At 57.2% G+C, this 24,548-nt stretch overlaps 2 protein-coding genes across 10 annotated transcripts; one reads left to right on the top strand and one right to left on the bottom strand.

Annotated features, from left to right (window-relative positions):
- Positions 1-732: 732 nt before the first annotated feature.
- FHIP2B (FHF complex subunit HOOK interacting protein 2B) lies at positions 733-15,259 on the top strand. Of its 9 annotated transcripts, none has more exons than XM_033857716.2 (17): positions 733-894; positions 5,395-5,473; positions 7,634-7,806; positions 8,468-8,572; positions 8,858-8,980; positions 9,198-9,425; positions 9,532-9,728; positions 10,041-10,149; positions 10,382-10,458; positions 10,819-11,008; positions 11,603-11,748; positions 11,838-11,966; positions 12,133-12,223; positions 12,426-12,569; positions 12,909-13,049; positions 13,262-13,362; positions 13,597-15,259. In XM_033857716.2, exons 1-17 carry the CDS (start codon positions 850-852, stop codon positions 13,733-13,735), a joined length of 2,217 nt encoding a protein of 738 aa, XP_033713607.1. In that variant the 5' UTR covers positions 733-849; the 3' UTR covers positions 13,736-15,259. The 9 variants fall into 9 exon arrangements, with proteins under 9 accessions (XP_033713607.1, XP_033713603.1, XP_033713606.1 ...); XM_033857712.2 differs by having other exon boundaries at positions 13,492-15,259; XM_033857715.2 differs by having other exon boundaries at positions 10,786-11,008.
- A 1,530-nt stretch (positions 15,260-16,789) lies between these two features.
- Positions 16,790-19,552, bottom strand: NUDT18 (nudix hydrolase 18). The gene is made up of 3 exons (XM_033857718.2): positions 19,254-19,552; positions 18,127-18,340; positions 16,790-17,877 (listed from the first exon to the last, which is right to left on the bottom strand). The coding sequence occupies exons 1-3, from the start codon at positions 19,413-19,415 to the stop codon at positions 17,282-17,284; spliced, it is 972 nt and encodes a 323-aa protein (XP_033713609.1). The 5' UTR covers positions 19,416-19,552; the 3' UTR covers positions 16,790-17,281.
- Between the last annotated feature and the right edge of the window lie 4,996 nt (positions 19,553-24,548).

Raw genomic sequence — 24,548 nt, 5'->3', positions numbered from 1 at the left:
AGCCACGAGTGGCCAGTGGCTACTGTGCTGGACAGGGGTGGGGGAAAGAAGTCACGCCGGCCCCGTTTTGCCCTTCTAGACGTATCAAGGAAAGAAACAGGTGTGTCTCCTGTGTGTGTGTGTGTGTGTGTGTGTGTGTGTGTGTGTGTGTTTGCTGGGGGGGGGACACACTGGGAAACTTATGGCCAAGAATTACACAGGCAGAACTCTCAACCAGAGCAGGGTTTCCCGGAATGTCAAAAGCTGGGACCTTAGGGAGGGGGCTTTCTAGCAGCCAGCTCTGCCGGTACAAAGCCCATTCCCCATCTCCCCGCTCCACGCCCCCATTCCCCCAGGAATGGAAAGAAATTCTTCCTGAGCACATGGCAGTCAGCTGTTCAAAATGTATTTCTGCTGATCCTCGACGTCACATGATGGGAGGCTAAGGCATTATGGGGTCCCACGAGGAAAGTCTAGAGACTTCCAGAACCCACAAACCTTCTCATCCCTCATGGGAAAAACCTGTCTGGTTCCACTCGCCCTTCTCTAAGGGTAGTTCGCTCGCTGCCTCCTGGTTCACCAAGAGGCCCCGGCGGACTTGACCCTAACCCCTCCGCTGCCCCGGCTGCCGGCGCCCCCGACCCCGGCACCCTTCCTTGCTGCCCGGCCCGGCCACGTCGGCTGCCGGCCTCTTCTCCTACCCCAAGCTAGGCCGGGCGGGGGCGGTGGGGCGGGGCGGCCGGGGCCCCGCCTCCCTCGCCGCGCCTCCGGGTCGCCGCCTGCGCCCGGGAGCTCCGCCGCCTCCGCCGCCGCCGCCGCCGCCGCCGCCGCCGCCACCGCCGCCCGGGAACCGGGAGCCGGGCCGCCGTCATGCTGAGCCGGCTCGGGGCGCTGCTGCAGGAGGCCATGGGGGCGGTGAGGCCGGGGACGCTGGGGCGCGTGGGGCCTGCGCCGGAAGGGCGGGCGCGGGGCCGGGGGAGGAGCCGGCCGGCACGCGGGCGGGCGGAGGGCGCGGGCCGCCTCCAGGAAGGGACCCCCCCCCACCCGCGCCGTGGTGCCCCTTCCCGGGCCTCCTCACTCCCCCGGCGCGCCCCTCCCGCGGAGCGCTCCCCGCTTCCAGTGGCTTCTTTCCGAATCGCGCGTGTTCCCAGCTCCTCTCCAGGTCGCTCCGGCCCCTAACCCTTCTCCCCGGATTGCTTCCTGTTTATTTCTCCTGCTCCCCGAGTCTCTTCCAATTCCCAAACTCCTCTGTGCCGAGTGATCCCTAGTCACCCAATAGTTTCTTCCCAAAATTCCCCCCAAGGCCCCTCCCCCAGCTTGGGTGCCTTCCTCCTCCCCCACGCTCCTCCCTCCCTGGTCACCCGGCCTTAAAAAATAGCTGCCCCTTACCCTGGTTCCGAGCCCTCGGCCGCTTCCAAGACCACACTCAGGCGCACTCTGCCCTCTCACCTTGGACTTGGGAAGTGCAGGCTCCGGACTGGCCAAGTCCCCAGGAAGGGTACAGATACAGTCGGGGGGCGGGGGGGGGGGGGCGGGAAGGGGGTCGCCTGGCCCAGGAAACAGCCGTCTGCAGGGTACAAGCGCGGTTTCCAGAATACTGTCTCAACACCAGGCCAGCCCGAGCCCCACTGACCTTGAGTCAGGAGAGGCCAGCTGCGGTGCGGCCTGGGGCGGCCAGCGGGGACGAGGAGTGTGTGTTTCTGCCATTTTCTGTTGGGGTTGAAGGCTGGTGAGAGGCGCCCACGGCGGCTGTTCTCTTCATTGAGCGAGATAAAAGTGCCGTTTAGATAGGGTAGGCGGGATGCCCTCCAGTTAAAGCAACCCTGCCAAGATTCTGCCTGTAAAGTTAACAGTTCTTTTGTCTCACAGTATAAACCCTCTCCCTAATTGATCAGTTGAGTGTATCACATGTTCTCAGGAGAAACACCCTTGGGTTGCATCCCCTTCCTCCCCAACACGCACACCAAATCAGAGCTTGTTAATGAGTGAGAACAGTCTCAGCCTTAAGCAGACTTGTGAAGAAAGTGAAAAGCTTCAGCTCTTCCTCCTCTCCCACCCGCCCCAGCCCTGCCCTAGCCGGTGTTCAGGAGCCTCCGGCCATCCCGCCTCAGGAGGGGGTTCCAAAATGATCTCTCCTCCCTTCCTCCCCATCCCCAATCAAAATAACTGTCATTTTAGAAAGTAATCTGACACTCCTTCATACCTCTCTGGAAAAGCTCCGTACACAAGGTGGGTGGACTGGATAGACAGGACCCCGGCCCTGAGAAGTGAATTTCTAATGCTTCCTATGTGGAAATTTCAGTGTCAGTGGCTGCAGGAGTATTGCTGGTCAAGGGGGATATTTTTAGGCAGGTGATCTTAGGCCCCTCAGTATACAACATATAGATGACGCCCTGGAAATTTGGCTGGCCCCGTGCGACCATCAGGAGAGATGGGGACCCCTCTCCCTCCCACCCCCAAGCTTGAGCATAGGTCTTCCCAGGGCTGGGTCACCGGGTTAAAACCCCCAGCAAGTTGCTTGACTCCTAGTTAAGGAGGAAGAGTGCTCCTTCCTGCCCTCTTCTGACAAAATAGAATAGCAATCTTTAGTGTTATTTGTAAATATAATATTATCTTAAAAAATTAATCATTTGGTGCAGTTTCCTTGGGCTGGAGTTACAGTAGCTAATAACAGATTCAGGTAAAGATTACCCCCCTGCTTTCTTAGCTCTAACGGTCTGTTTTGGCTAATCTTTGTTCTCCTGTTTCTCCTTTTCTTGCTGGATTTTTTTTTTAATTTATTTTTGGCTGCGTTGGGTCTTTGTTGTTGCGTGCGGTTTTTCTCTAGTTGTGGCGAGCGGGGGCTACTCTTCATTGGTGGTGCACATGCTTCTCATTGTGGTGGCTTCTCTTGTTGCGGAGGACCAGCTCTAGGCGCGTGGGCTTCAGTAGTTGTGGCACACAGGTTTCAGTAGTTGTGGCTCACAGGCTCTAGAGCACAGGCTAAGTAGTTGTGGCACACGGGCTTAGTTGCTCCGCAGCATGTGGGATCTTCCTGGGCCAGGGCTCTTACCTGTGTCCCCTGCATTGGCAGGTGGATTCTTAACCACTGTGCCACCAGGGAAGCCCCTGGATTGTTGTTTTTCGAGTTAAGTCCAGCTTAAGGCTTTAGGAGACTATAAATGAATTTTAAGGCTAGATGAGACCCCATCACAGGCTTATGCGATGACTGTAGCGTGGTCAGAGGGCTTTCCCAGAGACAAGGAACTATGGAAGGGGCTGAAGGAGTTTGCTGAGATATTTAGTAAATATCAACGAGTAATCACTCTGTGCAGAGCCCTTTAGGGGCAGGCAGAAACAGAACCCTGGCCCCCAGGGAGCTCACAGCCTCCCGGAGAGATGACTGCTCACTCAACAATAATAGCATCACGTAGAATGTGATAAGATGCTGTCACTCCATATGGATGGTGTGTTTGGAACGACTGTGCGAGGTGCCACTCCTGTAAGAGTCGTGGTCCCCACAGCGAACTTTGAGAGAAGACAAGACTGCCTGGGCCGCCAAGGCCGGGGGAATACTTCAAGGCCTCTGATTCAGTGTGATTGCTTCCTCCTCTTGTCATAATGGTCTGCTAAGCATTCATCCTGCGTCTGTCTCCTACACACCCGCAAGATGACTCTTCCTCACACAGTTCCGATGTCACTGACCTGCACCCGGCGGCCTGCAAAACAATAAAAAATTTAAAAAATTAAAAATAAAATCAGACTTCTTGGTTTGGCCAAGAAATTCAAGGCCCCACACACTCATCAATCCATCCTTGGCCCCGACATGCTTTGCAAAGTTCCTTCTGCAGGAAATGTCTCTCCTGTTTCTCTAATTGTTGAAATCAGACCCAGCTCTTCAGGTTTTAGTTCCCGCACGACCTCAGTAAAGCCTCTTTGTTCCACTTGTTGGAAGTGACCCCTCTTCGCCCGAAGGTCATTCTCCACCTCTCCTGTGTTCCCACACTACTTCAGTAGTTGAGTTATTCAGCGTGTTTTATATTCTCTTCTCCCCCACGGCATGTTTCTGGAGGACTGGCTCTTAGACAGCCTCGTATGGCTTGTAACATCAGGCGTGGTGTCTTGTACGTGGTAGGCACTCAACAGATACCTACTGAGTGAGTTATGGAAGGAGGAGACACCCCGTCCTGTGGTGCAGTAAAGCGTGAATTTAGAGATGCAACTGGGGACCACAGACATGGCTTTGTGGAGGTGGTGCCCCTGAGCTGGACCTCACTGGGGACTGCTAGGACCTAGACAGGTATAGGGGAATACGGGGCCTCCTGGACAGAGGCGTGGCCGGAGCAAAGACTAAGAGGTAGGGATATAGGTAGGGACTATGCGTTTTTCTCCAGCAAAAATTTACCCTGCAAGAAAAGAGAAGAAATGTGCTTTTTTGGAGAAGTTTTTAGGGGAACTGGTTGTTACCAGTTCCCGGTTAGTTCCAGCTGGGGCATGGAAATGGAGAGAGCACTTTGGGAAAGCGGGGAGGTTCGGGGGGTGCTCACAGCAGATCAGAATTCCCCCTGGGGCGATCGAAGGAGTCAGAGGAGATGTGGACGGGAGCAGAGCGGAGAGGAGCTAGGGGTGCACGGCCTGTAGCCGTGGACAAAAGATGCAGCACATTATAAGTAAGGTACTTTCTTAATATTTCGCTAACGTTATCCATCTGGCTGAACTGAGCTGTCGTGGCCTTCAACCCGGATTTTCAGACTCTCAGACCAAGAGGGACCTGAAAGCTTTGTCTTTGCCACATTTTCCATCTGTATCATTTTGATTTTGTTTTGGTGGTGCTCTCCTGTTTCCCTCTATGTACCTCTGTTGTAGCATAACCGCGATATATAGAAATGATCTGTTTCTGTGTCTGTTTCCCCTACCATCAGTCTTAGCTGCTCCGGGACAGGGGATATAGAATCATGACATGTGCTCATGTCACAGCATTTCCAGGAGGGGAAGGGGGTCTAAGGAAAGGAACCAGGAGATGGTTGGCAGATACAGAGACAATGTGCAAATGTCCTGGAGAAAATGCTTAACTGTTCAATTTGAGAACCCACGATCACGGTGCCTCGTCCAGGGCCTAGCACACGTCCGACACTTAGCAGACGGTGGAATGTCCTTTCTTTTTTTTTTTTTTTTTTTTTTTTTTGCGGTACGCGGGCCTCTCACTGTTGTGGCCTCTCCCGTTGCGGAGCACAGGCTCCGGACGCGCAGGCTCAGCGGCCATGGCTCACGGGCCCAGCAACTCCGCGGCATGTGGGATCTTCCCGGACCAGTCCACGAACCCATGTCCCCTGCATCGGCAGGCGGACTCTCAACCACTGCACCACCAGGGAAGCCCTGGAATGTCCTTTCTGATGAGTGCGGCGATCACTTAGGTTGTGTCTGCTCTCTCCACAGCGAGAGCCCAGCATTGACCTGCTGGAGGCCTTCGTGGAACACTGGAAGGGCATCACGAACTACTACATTGAAAGTACAGGTGGGGCCTGGTCTCCTTCCGTGCAGGGATCCCTGGAGGGAGCAGGGAGGAAGGTGTGGGTGGAGTCACCCTGCAGCTCAGAGATGCAGGTGTCCTGAAGAAGGTGACATCCGCTGCTCACGAGTTCAGAGTGGGGGCTGCCCCACCCTGACCTTCCGGGAGGGGACCTGTGTGAGGTAGGAGTGGGGACAGGGAGGCTGAGGTCTCACTGGCCTGACTCTGCAGCCCAGGGGTTGAATGCCACTTGCCCCCAGCTTCCAGTTGGGCAGAATGTCCAGGCCTTCAGTCTCCAAGTGCCTGGGCCCTGTGCCTAGGGCTTACTGATTAAAGAAAAGAAATGGAATAAATTCCTCTTTTCCGTGAGCCAACTTACAGGGCATTTCTCTTGTAGAGACCTGGCAAGGCATGTAGCACACCTGGTCCTTCTCCCCAAGCCGACACTCTAAAAAGCCAAAGCCTTGGGTCATCTGGGCCCATCAGGATCACTCACCGAGGGGGCAGCGTCTCATTGGCTGCTTTGTAGTCAGTATGCTGGGATTGGTGGAGATGCACTGGTTGCCAGGTAACCTTTCCTGCATCCCTAGCCTTCCACCGCCTGGAGTTCAGACTGGGGTTTGATTCCAGCCTGCACCTTTCCTAAAGGCTTTTTTTCCAGCCTCAGCCAACCCAAGAAATTAAAAGTGGCCTTTGGACACTCTGAGGGACCCTCTGAGCGTTCTGTTAGACCAGGTTCCTCAGTCTTGGCACTGGTGACACCTGGACTGGATCATTCTTTGTTGTAGGGGGCTGGGGGGGGGGGTGTACAGTGTATGTTTAGCAGCAACTCTGACCTCTACCCACTAACTGCCAGTAGCACCCCTTCCTTCCCCATCGTGATAACCATAAATAGCTCTCCAAACATTGCCAGATATCCCGGTGAGCAGGGGCAGGATCACCCCCAGTTAAGAACGATTGCTTTAGACTGAAGATCCCTTTTGTTTTTTTAAGCTGAGATATAATGGACACATTAGGTTGGCCAAAAAGTTCGTTTGGGTTTTTGTAGCATCTGACGGAAAACCCGAACGAACTTTTTGGCCAAGCCAATATAATTGCTGTAATCAATTGAATATACTGATTCAGTACATGGAGATATGGAGAAATGATCCCCACAATGTCTAGTTAACATCTGTCACCACACATAGCTACATTTTTTTTTCTTATGATGAGAACTTTTAAGATCTTCTCTGTTAGCAACTTTTAAACATACAGTAACGTATTATTAACTATAGTCACCATACTGTACATTACATCCCCAGGACTTATTTTACATCTGGAAGTTTGCAGCTTTTAGACTGAAGATCTCTTGACAGGGAGCCCCAAGCTACCAGAGACTAGGAGAAGATCTAGAACTGCCTTGGGTCCACCTGGGGCTTCACCTGGGCCCAATCCGTTAATTTCCAGACTGGTCCCTGGACCGGAGATGCAGGGGCGGGCGAGGTGAGCTGCCCTGCTTAAAAGCCAATGCTTTCAAGAAAAGCTAGGGGGTGCTCCAAGGCCAGTCCCAAAGTACCAAAACTTTCTTTATAAAAGTACTCTACCCTCTGAGACTGACTAAGAAAACCCCACTAATCAGCTTCTGCATTAGGACCTGGGCACTGTGCAGTGAGTTTGAGTCTGAACCCATGGTCATGCATGGATTTTTTTTTTTTTTTTGCTTTATAAAAAAAATAGAGTATTGCCTTCCTTGAGTATAAAAGAGACATAAACAGGCCCCAGGAGGTTATCTGTTTGGAAGCTGATGGAAGCTGGCTTCTAAATAGTATAACAGAGACCCCTGAGCCCACAGCTTTCCACTCAGGCCCAGAGCAGGCCTGAAGCCCTAGCAGGTGTGCTTCTGTAGGCCCCAGGGTTCAGAGAAAAAATGCTGCTGCTTTGCTCTCATAAAGTGCTGGGGCCTGCACACATGCTCCGTCAGAGGGCTGTATCCCGGGCTTCATCTAGGAGGTCTTTTGTCTTTTTAACTAGAGAGGCATCAACTGTAAACTTCCCTTTTCTCTGGTCTCTGGCCTGCTCCAAGTTGGCCTCCACCTCCCTCCACCCCCTAGGCCCTGTGGGCTTGACCCCATCCAGCCAGAGTGCCTCTCTTCACCCCATTCACCTTGTTTGCTGAATCTTGATTAGATGAAAACACCCCGGCCAAGAAAACAGATATTCCCTGGCGGCTGAAGCAGATGCTGGACATCTTGGTGTACGAGGAGAAGCAGCAGGCGGCGGCCGGTGAGGCGGGGCCGTGTCTGGAGTACCTACTGCAGCACAAGATCCTGGAGACCCTGTGCACGCTGGGCAAGGCCGAGGTGGGCAGGACCCCGGGTGCCTCTGGAGCTTTCCACCTGAGCCGGTGTCCGGCAGGTCTACCTGTGCTCCTCCCGGTGCCCACACTGGGGGCGGGGCACTGAGGCTGTCTCAGAACACCCCGAGGCTTCGGGCCCTTGCTTATTTGCTTTGGTGGCGTGTTCTCGCTGTCGTCGGGGTTAAGGACATGTTTCCTTTCGTTCAGTCCGCGTTCGTTCATCAAAGATGCACTGAGGACCAGCCGTGTGCCAGTCTGTGTCCTGGGCACTGGGGACCCGGCAGTGATTGAAACAGGCGAAAACTCTAGTGGGGAGAGGCAGAATAATCAAAGGAGCCCACGTATAGTATGTTCAGTAAGGACAAGGTTATGGACGAAAATAAAGCAGGAAGGGGGCGGGACTTCCCTGGCGGTCCAGTGGTTAAGACTACGCGCTCCTGATGCAGGGGGCACGGTTGGATCCGTGGTCGCAACTAAGATCCCGCATGTGCGGCCAAAAAGGAAAAAAGCAGGAAGCGGGCTTGGCAGCGTAGAGGAGGCCAGTTTCCAAGCGTGAGGGAGGGAGGCTGGCGGAGAAGGCCCCTCCGCGCAGTGAGGGGAGGAGCGGTCTGGGCGGGGGCGTGGCCTCGCCGCCTGACTGACAGGCACTCTCCCCCGACCCGCAGTACCCGCCAGGCATGCGGCAGCAGGTGCTCCAGTTCTTCAGCAAGGTTCTGGCCCAGGTGCAGCATCCCCTCCTGCATTACCTCAGCGTCCACAGGCCTGTGCAGGTGAGGGGCCCAGAAGCTAAGGGGCGTCTGGGGGTGAGGCCTATGCTTTCAAGAAAAGCTAGGGGGTGCTCCTAGGCCAGTCCCAAAGCACCGGACCTTTTTCGACAACAACACCCTCTGAGACTCTAAGAAAGACCCCAAATCCAGCTTCTCCATCAGGACCCGTGCCGCAGGTTTGAGTCTGAACCCACAGTCGTGCACGGGTTTTTTTTTTCTGCCGCCCCATTCTTCCTTCTCTTCCCTGCCACCCCATTCCCCTCTGTCTCTGTCCTGCTCCGCTTCCAGAAACTTCTCCGACTTGGTGGGACAGTTCCTGGATCCCTCACAGAAAAGGAGGAGGTGCAGTTCACCACTGTCCTCTGCTCCAAGATCCAGCAGGATCCAGCCCTGCTCACCTATATTCTAGAAGTGAGCGCCTCTGGGGAACAGGAGCGGGAGGGCCCAGACCCCAGGGCAATCCCCCGTGGCCCTTCGGAAGAAGCAGGAGGATGGAGCAGGAACCGGGGAGGCACTCAGGCAGCTTCCCCTCCAGCTCCGCACTGAAGCCGCCCACCCCGTATTCCCAAGGGGCCATCATGGGGCGTGGTCTGCACCACAGCCTGGCCTCACGCAGCCTCTCTTGCAGGGTAGAAAGACCGTCGGTAGGAAGGAGGCATCCAGAGAAGCCACCGCCCTGCCGAGAGAGGCAGCCGGCGTCAAGAACGAGGAGCAGCCCCACAGCAAAGCTCCTGACAGGGGTGCCCGGGGGGCCCGGGCCTTGAGCACCCAGCTGCCTGCTGAGACCGAGGAGCCAGATGGAGGCCCTGGGGAGAGCACCCTCATCACCTCGCTGATTGGCTTGTGCAAGAGCAAGGTGCCGGCTGCCGAGACGCAGGGAGCAGGGATGGGGAGGGCGAGTTGCTGGGAGGGCACTTGGGGGATCCGCCGCACGTCACTGAAGTCGTACCCTTATCCCCTAGAGAGCTCGGGTGGCCCTGAAGGCCCAGGAGAACCTGCTGCTCCTGGTAAGCGTGGCTTCCCAGGCAGCTGCCACCTACCTGGTGCAGAGCAGCCCTTGTTGCCCTGCCATCGTCGAGCACCTCTGCCAGCTGTACCAGTCCCTGCCCAGCTTCCTGGACCCCGCAGACATTGCCACTTCAGAGGGCATCAGCTGGAGGTAGGCGCTCGGCCAGGGAAGGCTGGGCTGCATCTTCAGTGGCTAGAAGCCCTGCCCGTCATGTTCCCGGTAGCGGCTCTTCTTGTTTTCCAGGGGGCATGGGGACCCCTGCTGGCCACCGTCTTCCTGAGGTCACAACCCATGCCCAAGGGCCTTCTCGCCTTCCAGGAAAGCATCACTTTGGCTTCTGCCCTCAGAGCCCCCAGTAGAACTGACCCCCTGCAACAGAGGTTCTAGGGCAGAGGGCAAAAGGGCCCAGCTTCCTGGACATAGCTGAAGCAGGCCTCACAAACCTCCCTCGCTCTCCCTCAGGTTACCCAGTGCCCCGTCTGATGAGGCTTCCTTCCCCGGCAAGGAGACCTTGGCTGCCTTTTTGGGCTGGTTTGATTACTGCGACCACCTCATCACAGAGGCACACACGGTGAGCGGGGTGGGCGATGGCAGGGCTCTCCTTGGGTGTCCTCCGCTTCATGGTGCTCTGTTTGTGTCTCTACCTCAAGGCCCCAGGGGGTCTCTTGGGAGCTGGGTGGGGCCCGGGGTCAGCAGAGACCCTCTACCTGTTGTTAGGCTCTGTGCAAGGACACAGCTGTTTCTCAGTGGAAAATTGCCGATCGGAGGTAAAGTGTGTTTGAGACGTGTCCTTTGGCGCCCAGGTGGTGTCGGAGGCCTTGGCAAAGTCTGTGGCTGAGAAGTTATTTGTGGAGATTCTGCAGCCCCAGCTCCTGCATGTGTAAGTTCTGTGCAGTTCCCTTGGGCGTAGCCATAGTCTGGGCGAACCACCCACCCCACCAAGCCCCTTCCTGCGCCTGAGACCAGGGACCTCCTTGTCCAGAGTCATGGGGGTCTGTGGGCTCCGTCAGTTGATGTTTGCCTGTTCCCCTGACACACTCGTGGCTCAGAGCTACGTGGGCTAACAAAGGCCTCCCACCCTTGGACTCTAGGACCTCAGGAGGGGGTGGGGTGTGAGCAGAGAAATACCAGCCAAAAATGCAAGGGAACCAGGAAAGTGCGCTGCCCCCTACACCCCTTCCCTCCCTGCCCCTACTCTGGTCTCAAGGGCCCCGCCTGGCTCAGCGCGCCCTGCCTGTAGGTCTGAACAGAGCATCCTGACCTCCACCGCCCTGCTCACCGCCATGCTGCGCCAGCTCCGCTCCCCTGCGCTGCTGCGGGAGGCCGTGGCCTTCCTCCTGGGCACGGACCAGCAGCCTGCAGCCCCCGAGGACAGCCCTCACACCCTGGGCGGCCACCTCGTCAGGCACTGCGACCACCTCTCTGATGAGGTGAGGCGGGCCGGGCGGGCCTTCCTCTCTAACCGCTCCCTGGCCCCCAACCCCTGCCCAAGGGACTTCCTGAAGCTTCTTCCCGTTTGCATTAGCTTTCCAGGTGGTTCTACCTTTGAGGCCATTGAAATCCAACTCCCCACCCCCACCCCCGCCCCCGCCCCCAGCCAAAAAAAGGCAGAAAAAGGCAGTGACCCAGTGATTGGTAGCCAAGCTGCTTTTGTCAGGCAGTTAATTTTCTGCGATCACATACTTGTGATGCCACGTTTTATTTTGCAAAATGCTTTTATATTCATTTGGCTTGTTTGAAGCTGACAGCTCCAGGCCGTTTGTTAGACGTGGAAACTGAGGCTCCGAGGAGCCAGTGGGCTTGCCTGATACCACGCCTCAAATTAGTAATGGGACAGGGACCAGCCAGACTTCCGGTTCCTGGGCCAACACCCATCTGCTCCCCTTAAAACCTGCCACCTGAGCCCCCGGCTGGAGGAGGTGACCCCCTCCTAGGGGGACTCCTCTTAGCTGGGTGAGCACTTCCCAGGCACCCCTAGAGGCCGGGGTGGGGAAGGGTGTCCTGCTGACCGCTTCTTGTCCCAGATCAGCATCGCCACGCTGCGGCTGTTCGAGGAGCTGCTCCAGAAGCCCCACGAGCAGATCATCCACAGCCTGATCCTGTGCCACCTCGAGGGCCGCCCTTACGTGGCCCGGGGCTCGCCCGAGCCCGAGAGCTACGAGGACACCCTGTAAGTGAAACCCAGTGCCTCGGGGAGGCCTCAGCACCCCACACCAGTTCCTGCGTTCACTGGTGCCTCGCTTGTCTGCCCTGGCACAGAGATCTGGAGGAAGACCCCTACTTCACGGATGGCTTCCTTGACTCTGGCTTTCAACCCTCCATGAAGCCTCCCCCTGCCCCCGTCACCAACCCCGATGGCAAAACAGCGGTGACCGAGATTGTCAACAGGTAGGAGCAGGTCAGGAAGTCTGAGCCACCTGAGTTTTGTTCCGTCTTTGGCCACAGCCCTGCTGGGGTGCAGCCAGGAGAGTGTTCCCTCGGGGCTGGAGGTGGAGCGGGGAGAGCAGGGCGGCCCAGGCGGGGAAACCTCCACACCTAGGGTCCTGTCTCTTAGTTTCCTCTGCCTCGTTCCTGAGGAAGCCAAGACCTCGGCTTTCCTGGAGGAGACCGGATATGACACGTACGTCCACGATGCTTACGGACTGGTGAGTGTCAAGGCCTCTGCCAGCGCCCAGTTCTCACCGCTCAGAGCGTGGGGTTAATACGCTCTGCCTCTGCGATCTCCCGCCCGAGGTGCTCCCAGCTCTGGCCAAGTGCCTGAGCCCCACCTGCCTGCGTGGCTCCCTCTGTCTGCTGGTGCCTCCTGGCCGCTGGGTCCACTCTTTTAACTCTCCCCTCCTGTTTCAGTTCCAGGAGTGCAGCTCCCGAGTGGCGCCCTGGGGCTGGCCACCAGCTCTCCCACCCCTGGACCCCCATGAGCCCGAACGGCCTTTCTTTGAGGGTCACTTCCTCCGAATGCTGTTCGACCGCATATCCCGGATTCTAGAACAGGTGCCCGACAGGGCTGGGCCCCTGCCACAGGGCGAGGGCCTCTGGAGTCCTTCAGGAGACCAGGGCCCAGCCGTGGGGGTCCAGTCATCTTCTCTGCTCTGGCTCCACGACCCCCCTCAAGCCCCACCTTTCCCCAGGCGGGAAGCCCCGTCTCGCCTCTGCTCCACATGCCCTGACGTGCCCTGGTCCTCAGCCCCAGGGAACCCATGACACACACATCACATGCATCTCCAGCCCCCGCGCGCGTTCACACTGGCCAGGCGCCTTGCTGGGGGGTGGGGGGCGCAGAAGTGCTCACTGCCTGTGCCAACCCTTGCTTGTCCACCGTGCTCTCCACAGCCGTACAGCCTGAACCTGCAAGTGACCTCAGTCTTGTCCCGGCTCGCTCTCTTCCCCCACCCCCTTATCCACGAGTACCTCCTGGATCCCTACATCAACCTGGCCCCTGGCTGCCGGAGCCTGTTCTCTGTGCTCGTCAGGGTAAGGATGCCCAGGCCAGAGGGAGCATGCCAATGCTGAGGACAGGAAGGGAGGGGGACAGGACAGGGGTGCTGGGGGCTGCAGGAGTGGGCACCCTTGCCAGCTCCAGGGGAAAGCACTGGTACCACCCCCCTCCCATGGTGCGACAGAGCAAGGGACCCTGCGGCAGTGTCGCTGGTCTCCTCCTCAGTCCCCTCTTGTTCCCACTCTAGGTGATCGGGGACTTGATGCAGAGAATTCAGAGGGTGCCCCAGTTCCCAGGCAAACTGCTTCTGGTGCGCAGGCAGCTGATGGGCCAGGTCCCCGGGGAGCAGTAAGTAAGAGAGGGAAGCGGGTGCCCAAGGAAGAGCCCTGGGGTGGAAAATCTAGGGCTTCCGGGTGGGGGAGGCGCCACGCCGGGGACAGAGGAGGGCCCGTTGCTGAGGCCTGTGGTTCCTCACAGACAGAGGTGGCTGCCGCCGGGTGATCCCTCACAGACACTGGGATACCACGCTGGCACGCTCCCCACACCTCCCAGCCGTGACCCCCGCCATGCTGTCTCCTTCAGGCTGGACCACCAGACCCTCCTCCAGGGCGTGGTAGTCCTTGAGGAATTCTGCAAAGAGCTGGCTGCCATCGCTTTCGTCAAGTTCCCCCCACATGGTCCTCACCTGCGCCTCTCTGAACCCCCGGAAGGGCACGTCTGAACCAGGAACACGACACCTCTGCCCAAGAGCTGCCTCCCGCCTGGCACTGCCGCCACCACTGTCCTCCCGGGGTGGGGGCTTGGCTCCGTCTCCTTCACATCCCGGGGACCTCCGCCTGGGTGGAGGTCTGGGCTTCCACTCTCGGGTTAACTCAAGACGACCTTGGCCTGTTGGCTCCACCAGACTGGGTTTCAAGGAGTGGGTCTCCGAGGTATCAGAAGCCAAGTAGCAAAAGAGGTGGCTTTCTGGGCAGCATGGTGTCCTCGGGGCCTTCTCTGGGGAGCTGGGTGACGGCCAGGTGAGCCCCCAGACCCAGAGCTTCACGTGTCCTGTGCCTGTCACCTGTCTCTGTGGGCCATCTGTGGCGAAGGCCAAGACCTGAGACTCATTCCAGGGGCACGAGGGGGAGTGAGCTGATAGCTCTGAGGCTGGTCAGGACCACAGGCCAGAGAGATGGCGGGCACGACCCTGTCTCTGCCACACCAAGTACCGTAGATGCTGCCGAGACTCGACGTTTCCTCTCCTGCCTTCTTGGCTTAACCCCTGGGGGAGCGGCCGTGGACAGCAGGGGAAGCCCCTCTTCCCCCTCAGCCCTCCTGGAGACTGTTGCACGATTGCCGACAGCCTCACGGCAAATGCCCGAAGCATGCTCCGCACCCAGCCGGGGGCAGCCGCTTATGAGAAGCTTGATGCCGCTGCAGCCAGGGTGGGAGAGGGCCTGGGGAGCCCGGGGGGCTGGATGCCAGGCTCCAGCTCCAGCTGGTTTCTCTCTGGCGCCTTCTGAACTTGTCTCGGCAGGTCCACGACACCTGGGCAGAGGGGCTCAGAGACCGGGGGAGGCCAGGCCTTGCCCTTAGCATCCTGCCAGGGTTCTCCATGGAATTCAATCCCAGCGATGCTGGAAGCTCTGGGTCCGGGTGAGGCCAAGATGCCCACCGGACCGTGGGCCCCACCCCAAGGCCTGGCCGGGGAGTGGGGCTGGGGCACAGGCAGCCAGCCGGTCATGGTGTGGTTCTCCCTGCATGACCTCCACGGCTGGGGCCGCCACCCCGCCCGGCCCGAATATGTCTCAACCTGCAGGAGCACCCAGGCGGCGCCAGGCATTACCTCACAGCAAACTGCAGTTGCTGGCTTCACTCCTGGGCAAGGAGGAGCAGGCCAGAGCCCCACTCGCTTCATTTTTCTGCCCATGCTGCTTCTAGAAGCCGTCCACAGGTTGCCAAGAGGTGACGTGAAAGAGGAGGAAACGCAATGACCTCTACCTCTCCTGCATCCCTCCAAGCTGAGGAAGATTTAACTGCTGCCCCGGAGGACACTGTGCACGTGCCTGCACGCGTGTGTGCACACGTGGGCGTTGGTGTGGGACAGGGGAGCAGAGCTCAGCGGGCGAATTGGGTCTGGACTCTTCGATTCAGAAAACGTTTGAGCGTCTGGGAGTCAGACAGTCCGCTCCCCAATGCACTCGGGCATTCGCACCGTGTCCCCTGCTAGACAGCACGGCAATAAATGGTGTGGTTGTGTGGACGCAGCTGCCCTGTTCTTCTGCCCCCTTTGTGTCCTTCTGCCCAGGGCTCCACTGCTGATTCAGGCCCATCTTCCCAAGGAAGGCGAATTAAATTCCTTTTCCAGCACAGGGGTGTACGGGGGCAGTGTGTGTGTGGTGGGGGCCGGAGGCGGGAGTGGTAAACAGAGACAGGCTCTGGCAGTGCTGATCTGATGTTCCCCGGCACCTACGAGGAGCCAGCCTCTCGGCCAAGCAGCACTATTTTTGCGCGGCTTGCCTACAGCTGAGAGCCGGCAGCCCTGGAGACGCCACGAGGGAATGGGCCACCTGAGGCATCTGTATGCAAGTCTCCTTTTTAGTGTTTATGTTGTGAGCGGTATGACTGCTTTAGTGGTGAACAGTGGGCCTGATACTTTAAAAAATCTTGTCCCTAAGTGTATGCGTGTGGCGACCCTCTGAGGGGGGGGGTCCCCAAGAGTACTCCAAGGCAGGGAAGATGAAGATGCAGAGTGAGGCCTGATCCGTGGCTTTCGCCTCGTTGCTTTTTAAAAGCATCCCCCTGTGGGTTGCCTTTAAAAATACCACTGCTCCAATCCCGCCCTCCACCAGTTAATCATGTCTCTGAGGGTGGGCCCACAGTTGTTTTTAAAGCTCTCCAGGTGATTCTAATGGGCACCCAGGGTTGAAAACTACTATAGGCTAAATAATGGAAGATCACTGTCTTTCAATGTGGATGTGGACCGGCGGGTCTCTCAGACGCTGAGAGAAGGGAAACCAGAATGAAAGGGTTTGTCTCCCTCATTTGGAAAACGTCTGTCTGTAGAGGGAACAAGAGTAGTCCTACCACAGCCCCAGAGGCCAGAAAAACAAGATGGCAGCACAGAGAGGCAGGGAAGGGGGGCTTTGAGGTTATCCTGGTCCTTCGGTGTCAGAGTGGAGTTACTTCAGAAGGGAAACCCAGTCAAGTATTTCCCTGCTCAGAACAAAACCTGTATGTTAGTGGTGAGTGTATAGCAGTAAGTGGCGTGAAATATTTTCCTCATTTCCTTTGGTTTTCCCTTAAACTTTAGTAAAATTCTTTTAAAAAATAATTCCTACCATGATTCAGCTGAGCTGAGGGGAAATGAAGAGAGGGTTTTGGTCTGGCTTTGGGCTGGAGTCGTACCAAGGCAGAGGCAGGAGCCTGGCGGGCAGAGCGAGGTCGGGAGGGATCTGTCGGAGAAGCTCAGGCAGAAAGACTGGGGGAGAGAGGCAGGGGCAGCTCTCACAGCTCCTCGCCCACCTGAAGCTTCTCCTGGCCTTCTCACTGCTCAAACCTTGGAGGGGATGTAGTCACATCCCACCCGGCAGGCAGATGAAGGAGCCCCAGCGGGCCCAAGACAGGCTGTGGTGGACGAAGGAAGCCTGCCAGCCAGTCACCTGCAGTGTCGCCTGCTGTCTGGGAAGGCCTGGGTGGTATCAGCGGGATGAGGGAAGGAGCTTCTCTTGATGGCAGCCCCCCTTTCCTGCTCACTTCCAACCCACAGAGACATTTAGGCGGGAAGGCAAAGTAAGCAACACCTATTTACTCAGCCAGGGACCCACTCCCTTGCAATGACCTCCCCCAGCACCCCTTCCACGTTCTAAGTGCCTGAGAATATGGATGAGGCCCTTACTGAGGCGGGCACGGAAAACGATGAGGAGGTGCCACCTCAGGTCCAGAAAGTCCTCACATCCCCTTAGGGAGTCGTGCCCTCATTGTGCCCTCAGGGCAACTGGGTCCTCGAGCTCTGGACTCCTTGCTTGGTTGAAGGCACTGTCCCTTCTGATGCAGCGCAGGGACCTGCTCCATGGCAACAAGTGATGGAAGTCCCCCTGGGAACCAGAACTGCCCTGCTCCCCATGCAACAAGATCTCTACCAACCCCCTGCGCCTCTCAGAGGCAAAGCCTCCTCTGAAGCACAGACGCCATCACACAGGGGGTCAGACGGCCTGTGTGTAAGCGCAGGTTGTGCAATTACCGCCCATGGGAACCCAGCTCCTGGCCCACTGACGGCAGCCTCCTATCGGTTGATTGGGACAACAGATGATTCCTGAAGCCTCTGTAAGAGCTGGCTTTGTAGGTCTTCCTCCACCACCTTCCACCAAAAGAAGTTCTCGCCCCGAACCTTCGGGGGCTCATTTTGGATACCTGGATTCCGAAAAGCCACCGTCACCAGCACGTTCAGGCAGATGCCATCGGCTTGGTCTTTGCCCAGGTGCTGCAGTCCAAGCAACCCCTTGGTCTCCACTGCCAAGTGGTGCAGGGTCAGACACTCCTGTAGCAGACGCAGGACGGCCATCTTGATGCCACCCCTCTGCTCTATGGGAGCAAAGCCACAGGCGGTGATGGGCAAGTGAGGCATCCCCACTGTGCCCACCAACACCCACACTGTCTGGACACTGGTAAAGGTGGCTACGAGCCGCTGGCAGACCAGACTGCAGGGAAGCTCTTGGGGCAGAAGGAGAGGGTGCCCGGCTCGCTGGCGATACTGGGCGGCTAGCTCTATCAGATGCAGAATGTCGTGCGCTCGCAGCGGGGTGGGCAGCGAGGTTCGTGGGTACCAGCCAGCCTGCAGGGACTCCGCATCTGCCTCCTTGGGAGTCTTGAGAATTCCACCTGGGGGTGATGTAGGTGACAGGGTAGGGGGAAAGGTATTATGTTGAGGGAAGTGCTGGGCCCGGCAGAGTAAAGGGCCACCCAGGGATCTAGCCCTGACCCAGGGGAGGCCCCGAGTCAAGTCCTCAGGCTGGAATCTGGAGATGCCAGGTTTGTACCAGCCAGAACAGGGGCTCATCTCACCTGAGGACAAGCTGGGGAAACGGTGTCAACTGCCCTCTGCCCACACTGCCATCCACTGGGCCATACCTGTGGGGCGAGCGAGAAACACAAAGCGGATCCAGGAGGGGCCCCGCTCCTCCACAGATAGCAACGTCAAAGGCTCACACTGCAGCCCGGCCTCCTCCTTCACCTCCCGCTGCAGCGCCTCCACAATGGTCTCCCTGGGCTCCATCCTCCCCGCGGGAAGGTACCACGACCCACGGCACTCCTTCTTGGCCTCCTGGATCAGTAGCACCTCATCCTGAGGGGAGAGGAAGGATCCTCACCCACCACAGCCGGGATGGGAGCTCCTGGGGAGCACACAGCCAGCAGCCTTTGCTTGCCCTGGGTCCATAACAAATCTCAGCTATAGCTGCTCAATACCCATATTCTGGGGGACACCCTGAAATTGCTGCGCTCTCCAGACGACTGGCCCTTGTGTGTCTGGGGACTGCAGCTGCCTCTGCAATTCATCCTTCCTTGCACTCAAGTTTCCGTTTCAGAAAGGGGCTAAGATTCCTGGGAGCTGCTTCCAGCTCCCAGGAGGGCTGCCATGTGTCCTGCACTGATTCATGTCTGCATAAGTCACTGCATATCTCTCACCTCCCCTTGTGCTCTATAAACTGCTGTGGCCAGTCCTCACACTGGAGTCTAGACTTTGAAACACACCCCAAACCCTCACCCCGTACAACTCCTACCTATGGCTCCGGCCCCTTCTAGCTGTTGTCACAGCAACTTGTACAGGGATCAGCACCAAAAAGAGCATCACACAGGGGGTCAGAAGGCCTGAGTGTAAGCGCAGGTTGTGCAGTTACTGCCCATGGGACCCAGGGGAGGTCTCTGAAGCACTGGACAGGTCTTTAAGAGAGCCCACTCCGCGGCGGGCACTGTGCTAGATTCTGGGGAAGGAAGAGGCGTAAGATAGCCTCAAGGAACTGAGGCCTAGAGGGATGGGACGGGCAGGCTCCTGGGCCTTAGTTTCTTTCTTTGTACATCGGGACAATGGCAGGGTAGGGCTGCACAAGGCTCAGATGTAACTGTGAGAGTGCTTTGCAAAACTGGGAAGAGCCACACACCAGAAAGCGGTGGCTGTTGCCGGTATGTCCTCTGTCCCCACCGGGGTTGCCTGCGAGCCCGGGAGGCCTGGTCGGTGGGCCTGACGGGCGGACGCTCACCTGCTCGTTGAGGAACACGGCCAGCACCACGTAGCAGACGTTCTTCCGCAGCCGCACCTGCGCCGGCGTCTCCCCGGCCGGCCCCGAGTCATAGTTCTGCACGCGCAGCCCCCGGCCCCCCAGAACGGCCGCCAGTGTCCCTGCCAGGTCTTCCGAGGCCATCGGGTCCCCAGGGAGAAGGCGGGCCCCCCGCAGACCGGCCAAGCCGGGTGGGATGAACTTGGGTGACCGTGGAACGCGTCGCCTTCACACCCTCCCCCTGCGAACTCGGGCCAGACGCGCTCGCAAAGCGGAAGCGCCCGGCGAGCCCTGGCCGCTGATAGGCTGCGCGTCACCGGATTGGCTGGCTCGCATCTGTCACGGTGGGGCGGGGCCAGTCCGTAAAGGGGCGGGGACAGTCCGTAAGGGGGCTGGGCACCGCGCCCTGGCAGTGCGGACCCCGCCCCGCTTCTGCCTCTCTATCGGTTTCTCCTCTCTCTTTCCCGGCGCAGCCAGCCGCCAGCCAAGCTAATTCCTCCCGCGCGCACTTGTCTGCACCGGTTCCGACGATGATGTCATCCTGCCCGCAGGCTGCGGAGCGCCGCAGCGGCCAGCGACGGTGACGTTACAAGCCCGAGGACGTCCCCGGGCCCGAGGCTTGGACCCACTGTCCAGCTTTTGTCGTAAACAAACCATGGCCTTGCCCGAAATGACACTTCCCAGATAACCTTTCTTCACTAAAAATGGACTTGGCTGTCACGTGGCAGGGAGGACACGAGCTCCTGCCTTGGAGGAGATATTGATCTAGTTGGAGACGTGGACATAGACATATAATGGAAAGTCAACTGATTTATAAGCCAAGGACTAAAAGATTGGTTTGGGCATGAGATGCTACAGGCGCTCAGAGGAGTGAGGGAGCAGAGCTGGGATGCTCAAGGTGTGCCTGGCGATGGAAGGCGGGATCTGGGGCAGAGATCAGCCTGCCCAGCCCTCAGTATTCTCCCGGCGCCCTGCCTGCCGCATTTCCCTCGCAGGGTCAGGGCCCTCTCCCCTGCAGGGGCCGGGTCCTGCTCTTTGTTGTCCCCCGCCCCCCGCCCCCGCAGTTAACGGAGCCCTGGAATATTGAGAGATGGTGTGTGGGTTGATTTGGGGAGCTCCTGCTTCCCCCGCAGCCTGATCTTTCCTCCTCAGAGCTTCCTTTAATCTCCTCTCAGGACAGGAAGGCAGGGCCAGCTGGAATGAAGCTGAAATCAGCCAAGTCTGAGCTCTTCAGCCCCAGTGAGGGCTCCCCTTTCCCTCCTGCTGGCTTTGGGCATGTCCCTTTGGGGGGAACAGTAGCTTGGTGGAGCAGACAAAGCGCTGGACTTGGAGCTGGATGCCCAGCCACTGCTCCCTGGCTGGCTCTGTACCCTGAATAAGTTGTGGGCCTGTTTGCTCATGCTGTATGCTCCTAACAGCTCTTCCTTCCCAGGGCTGTCGGGAAGGTGAGACATCATGAGAGGAGCTCTGTGGGCTGTCTGGCGAGGGTCACCACCACCAGGCAGCCCACCAACCCTCCAGGCTGGGCCCTCCTGGCCGCAGCACTTGTTGCTACCACACAAAGGCTCATTTTCATGAAATGTGCCTACAGGGCCACGGTGAACTAGACCTTACCCTCGGGAATTCCAGCCACACCAGATCAGCCTCCTTAGGCCCTTCTCACGTACTGAACTTACTGCAAGGTCCCTGGAGGCAGGGTGCTGGATTAGGCTGTGGAGTATCCCCAGGGGACCCGCAATCTTTTGAGGCACTTGGTGAACGCTGCTGCCCCTACCCCTATCCAAGACCTGTCACGTCCCAAACAACTGAACTCACAGGGCTGAAGTCAGGCCCCCAGGACTGCAGAGCAACTTGTCGATGTATTTGCCGCACATACATGCATGCGTGTGTGCGTGTGCGTGTGTGTGTTTAGACCTTGATTTTCCCATCTGTGAAGTGGGGACAGTGTTAGTCCCAGACTCCTTTCTGCCTCCCAGGGATGATTTGAGAGAGAGTGAGGTCATGTCTGGGCAGGGCTCGGAGAGTCTCAGAGGCAGCCTAAGATAAATACCAGATGTCCTAACTGACCGGAAGAGCAAAGGCTGCAGCAGACCGTGTCTCCACTCCCCCCATTATCACCGGGAAAAGCGCTCCTCTCCTGTTAAGTGGACCTAGTCACCCCTGTGATGAAGAGCACATGAGAAACTTGAAAACCAATTGTAAACTGTGAAGGGCCCCACGGGCAGAAGGCCCTTGAGGGGGTGTACCCAGGCCTTGGCAGATTCTGAGAGGGACAACAGAAAGTAGACTTTCTCAAGGTGTTGGGAGACAGAGCACACACCAGACTGAGTCAGGAGAAACCCCAAGACAGAACTGGAAAAGCCAAGGGAGGGAGGGGGGCTGAGATAGAAACTTCCAGAACGTGAAACAAAGGTAGGTCTCCATCAGGTTTGCTCTGCATCCTCCATTCCCACAGGGGGCAGAGCACTTGCGGGTGTGGGTGGCTGAGCAACACAGTGGACGGAAGTGGCTGAACTGGTTGGCCCCGCGGTGCAGTGCTCCCAGCACCCACAGGAGCCGGGCCTGAGCCAGCCATTTTGGGGCCTGTGGACACACGTGCATGCGAACAGGAAGGCAGCATAGGCAACCTCGGAAACAGGCCGGGCCGGCAGGGTGGGGCAAGGGTGTCTGTGAGGCTAAAGTCATTTAGGGAGCAGCAGCCCTGGCCCTGGACAAAGCAGGAAGGGTGAGGAGGACAGTAGCCCAGAGTACGGGGAGGAGGAGGTCTGGCTTCAGCCTGTGCCCTGCCACTAGCTTGCTGGGTGACCTCGCGGGAGCCACATCTACCCTCTAGGCCATCTGTAAGGTGGTTGGGTGGCTCCTAAAACAGACAACTGGTGAAATCCCAATAAAATCTGTGGTTTAGCTAATGGTAGTGTTCATATCAATTTCTTACGTTTCAATCATTGTGCCACAGTTCTATAAGATGTTACGGATGAAGGGGACCTGGGAACTCTCTGTAGTATCTTTGTGACTCAACTGGAAACCTCAAATCATTTCAAAATTAAAAGTCTAAAAAAAAAAAAAATAGGACTTCCCTAGCGATCCAGTGATTAAGACTAGGTGCTCTCACTGCCTAGGTCCCGGATTCAGTCCCTGGTCAGGGAGCTAAGATCCTGCAAGCCGCATGGCACGGCCAAAACAAAAAGTCTAAAAAATGTACTTAAGGGCTTCCCTGGTGACGCAGTGGTTAAGAGTCCTCCTGCCGATGCAGGGGACACAGGTTCGTGCCCCGGTCTGGGATCCCACATGCCGCGGAGCGGCTGGGCCCATGAGCCATGGCCGCTGAGCCTGCGCGTCCGGAGCCTGTGCTCCGCAACGGGAGAGGCCACAGCAGTGAGAGGCCCGCGTACCGAAAAAAAAAAAAGTACTTGATAAGAAAAAAAAAGGCAGCATTGGATATACACACTCTGAGGTCACTTCCAGCTCTGAGGTTGTGCCTCTGTGGTATCCGGGCCAGTGAGCAGGGCTGGAGCAGGTGGCCAGTGGGATACAGGGAAGCAGAGGCCCAAAGTGCAGGGCTGGACTGAGGGGTGGCCTGCTGAACCTCCTTGAGGAAGAGGGCCACCAAGTGCCCCAAGCTGTCTCAGGGTCAGTCCCTACCTGGACCGGTTTTATTCCCAGGTCGAGTTCTGAAACATTTGGTCCACCTGCTGCTCGCTAGGAGCCAGACCCAATATGCCCTCAAGGGTGCTGTGACCTGCCATGAAAGGGGAGGCCTCAAAGAGGCCTGGACGGGAGACAGGGCCTGTCCCGGGGCCATCGCCATCTTCCCACAGGAAGGACACCGTGTTTGGGGTTCTGGGGTCACATCAGGACACGGCTATACAAGGTGAAGTGTAGGTAAGGATGGGTCACTCCGTGCCACTTGGAACGTGACCAGCTCTGAAGTGCATGTACCGGAAGGAGGAGGACAGAGGGGACAGCAAGCCCATCTGCAAAATCCATTAACCACGAAGACTGTAATGTAAATGAGGCGGCTTAAGTCAGGAAACTTGGTTCAAGTCCCAGTTCTGCCACTAAAATTGCTGTGTGACCTTGGGTGACACACTTAACCCCGGCCTGCCTGTTTCCTCTTCTGTAAAATGGAAATAAGTAATATCGACCCCAAAGTTGTGATAAGGGATTCAGTGAGATCCCTGGCACATAAAGTGCAGTCGTTCCTTAATTTTTTCTTTTTGCTTTTTTTCCTATCCCGTGGAAAAAATGAAAATAACCTAGCTTTGTAAACAATGAAGAAACCTAACTTTTTTAAAAATGAGAGATGTTTATGGAAATCACTGCCAAGCCACTTAAGGGAATATACGCAGACATTTAAAGTAAAGGTTACATAGCAACCCGGGAAATGATTACATTTTTTTTTTTTTTTGCGGTATGCGGGCCTCTCACTGTTGTGGCCTCTCCCGTTGCGGAGCACAGGCTCCGGATGCGCAGGCTCAGCGGCCATGGCTCATCGGGCCCAGCCGTTCTGCGGCATGTGGGATTCTCCCGGACCGAGGCACGAACCCGTGTCTCCTGCACCGGCAGGTGGACTCCCAACCACTGCGCCACCAGGGAAGCCCGATCACAATACATTTTTACAGAAGGAAACCCAGCATGGCTTCCCTGGTGGCGCAGTGGTTAAGAATCCGCCTGCCAGTGCATGAGACATGGGTTCGAGCCCTGTTCCGGGAAGATCCCCCATGCCGCGGAGCAACTAAGCCCGTGCTCTCCACGACTACTGAGCCTGTGCTCTAGCGCCCGTGTTCCGCAACAAGAGAAGCCACCGCGATGAGAAGCCTGCGCACCGCAACGAAGAGTAGCCCCCGCTCTCCGCAACTAGAGAAAGCCCACGCACAGTAACCAAGACCCAACACAGCCAAAAATAAATAAATTAAATAATAAGTAAATTAAAAAAAAAAAACAGAAAACCCCGTACAAAGCACCCCAATTCATCCATGTGTAAAACAGATCCCTGGAGAAAAGAATAAATAAAGGAAATACATCAGAAGACTAATAGTGGTTGGATTGGAGGTGAGTGGAGGTGGGTCTACAGGTTTCTTTTTCTTATTTTCTAACTGTTCTGAAAGTATATTAAATTTATAATAAAAAATTTATTTCATAAAAAAACATTCCCTGAACCACTGCAGGAACAACTGTAACACGACTTGGAGGATGTTGTGGTGAGATGTACAAGGGCGAGGGAGTGGGTGGAGTCACACTAGAGGGTCCCGGGCGGCGAGGGGGGGGCTGTCAGCT

The sequence above is a fragment of the Tursiops truncatus genome, chromosome 6 (assembly GCF_011762595.2).
Source record: "Tursiops truncatus isolate mTurTru1 chromosome 6, mTurTru1.mat.Y, whole genome shotgun sequence".
NCBI classification, from domain to species: Eukaryota; Metazoa; Chordata; class Mammalia; order Artiodactyla; family Delphinidae; genus Tursiops; species Tursiops truncatus.
The sequence above is the reverse complement of the archived record's forward strand: the minus strand, read 5'-3'. Positions and strand labels throughout refer to the sequence as shown.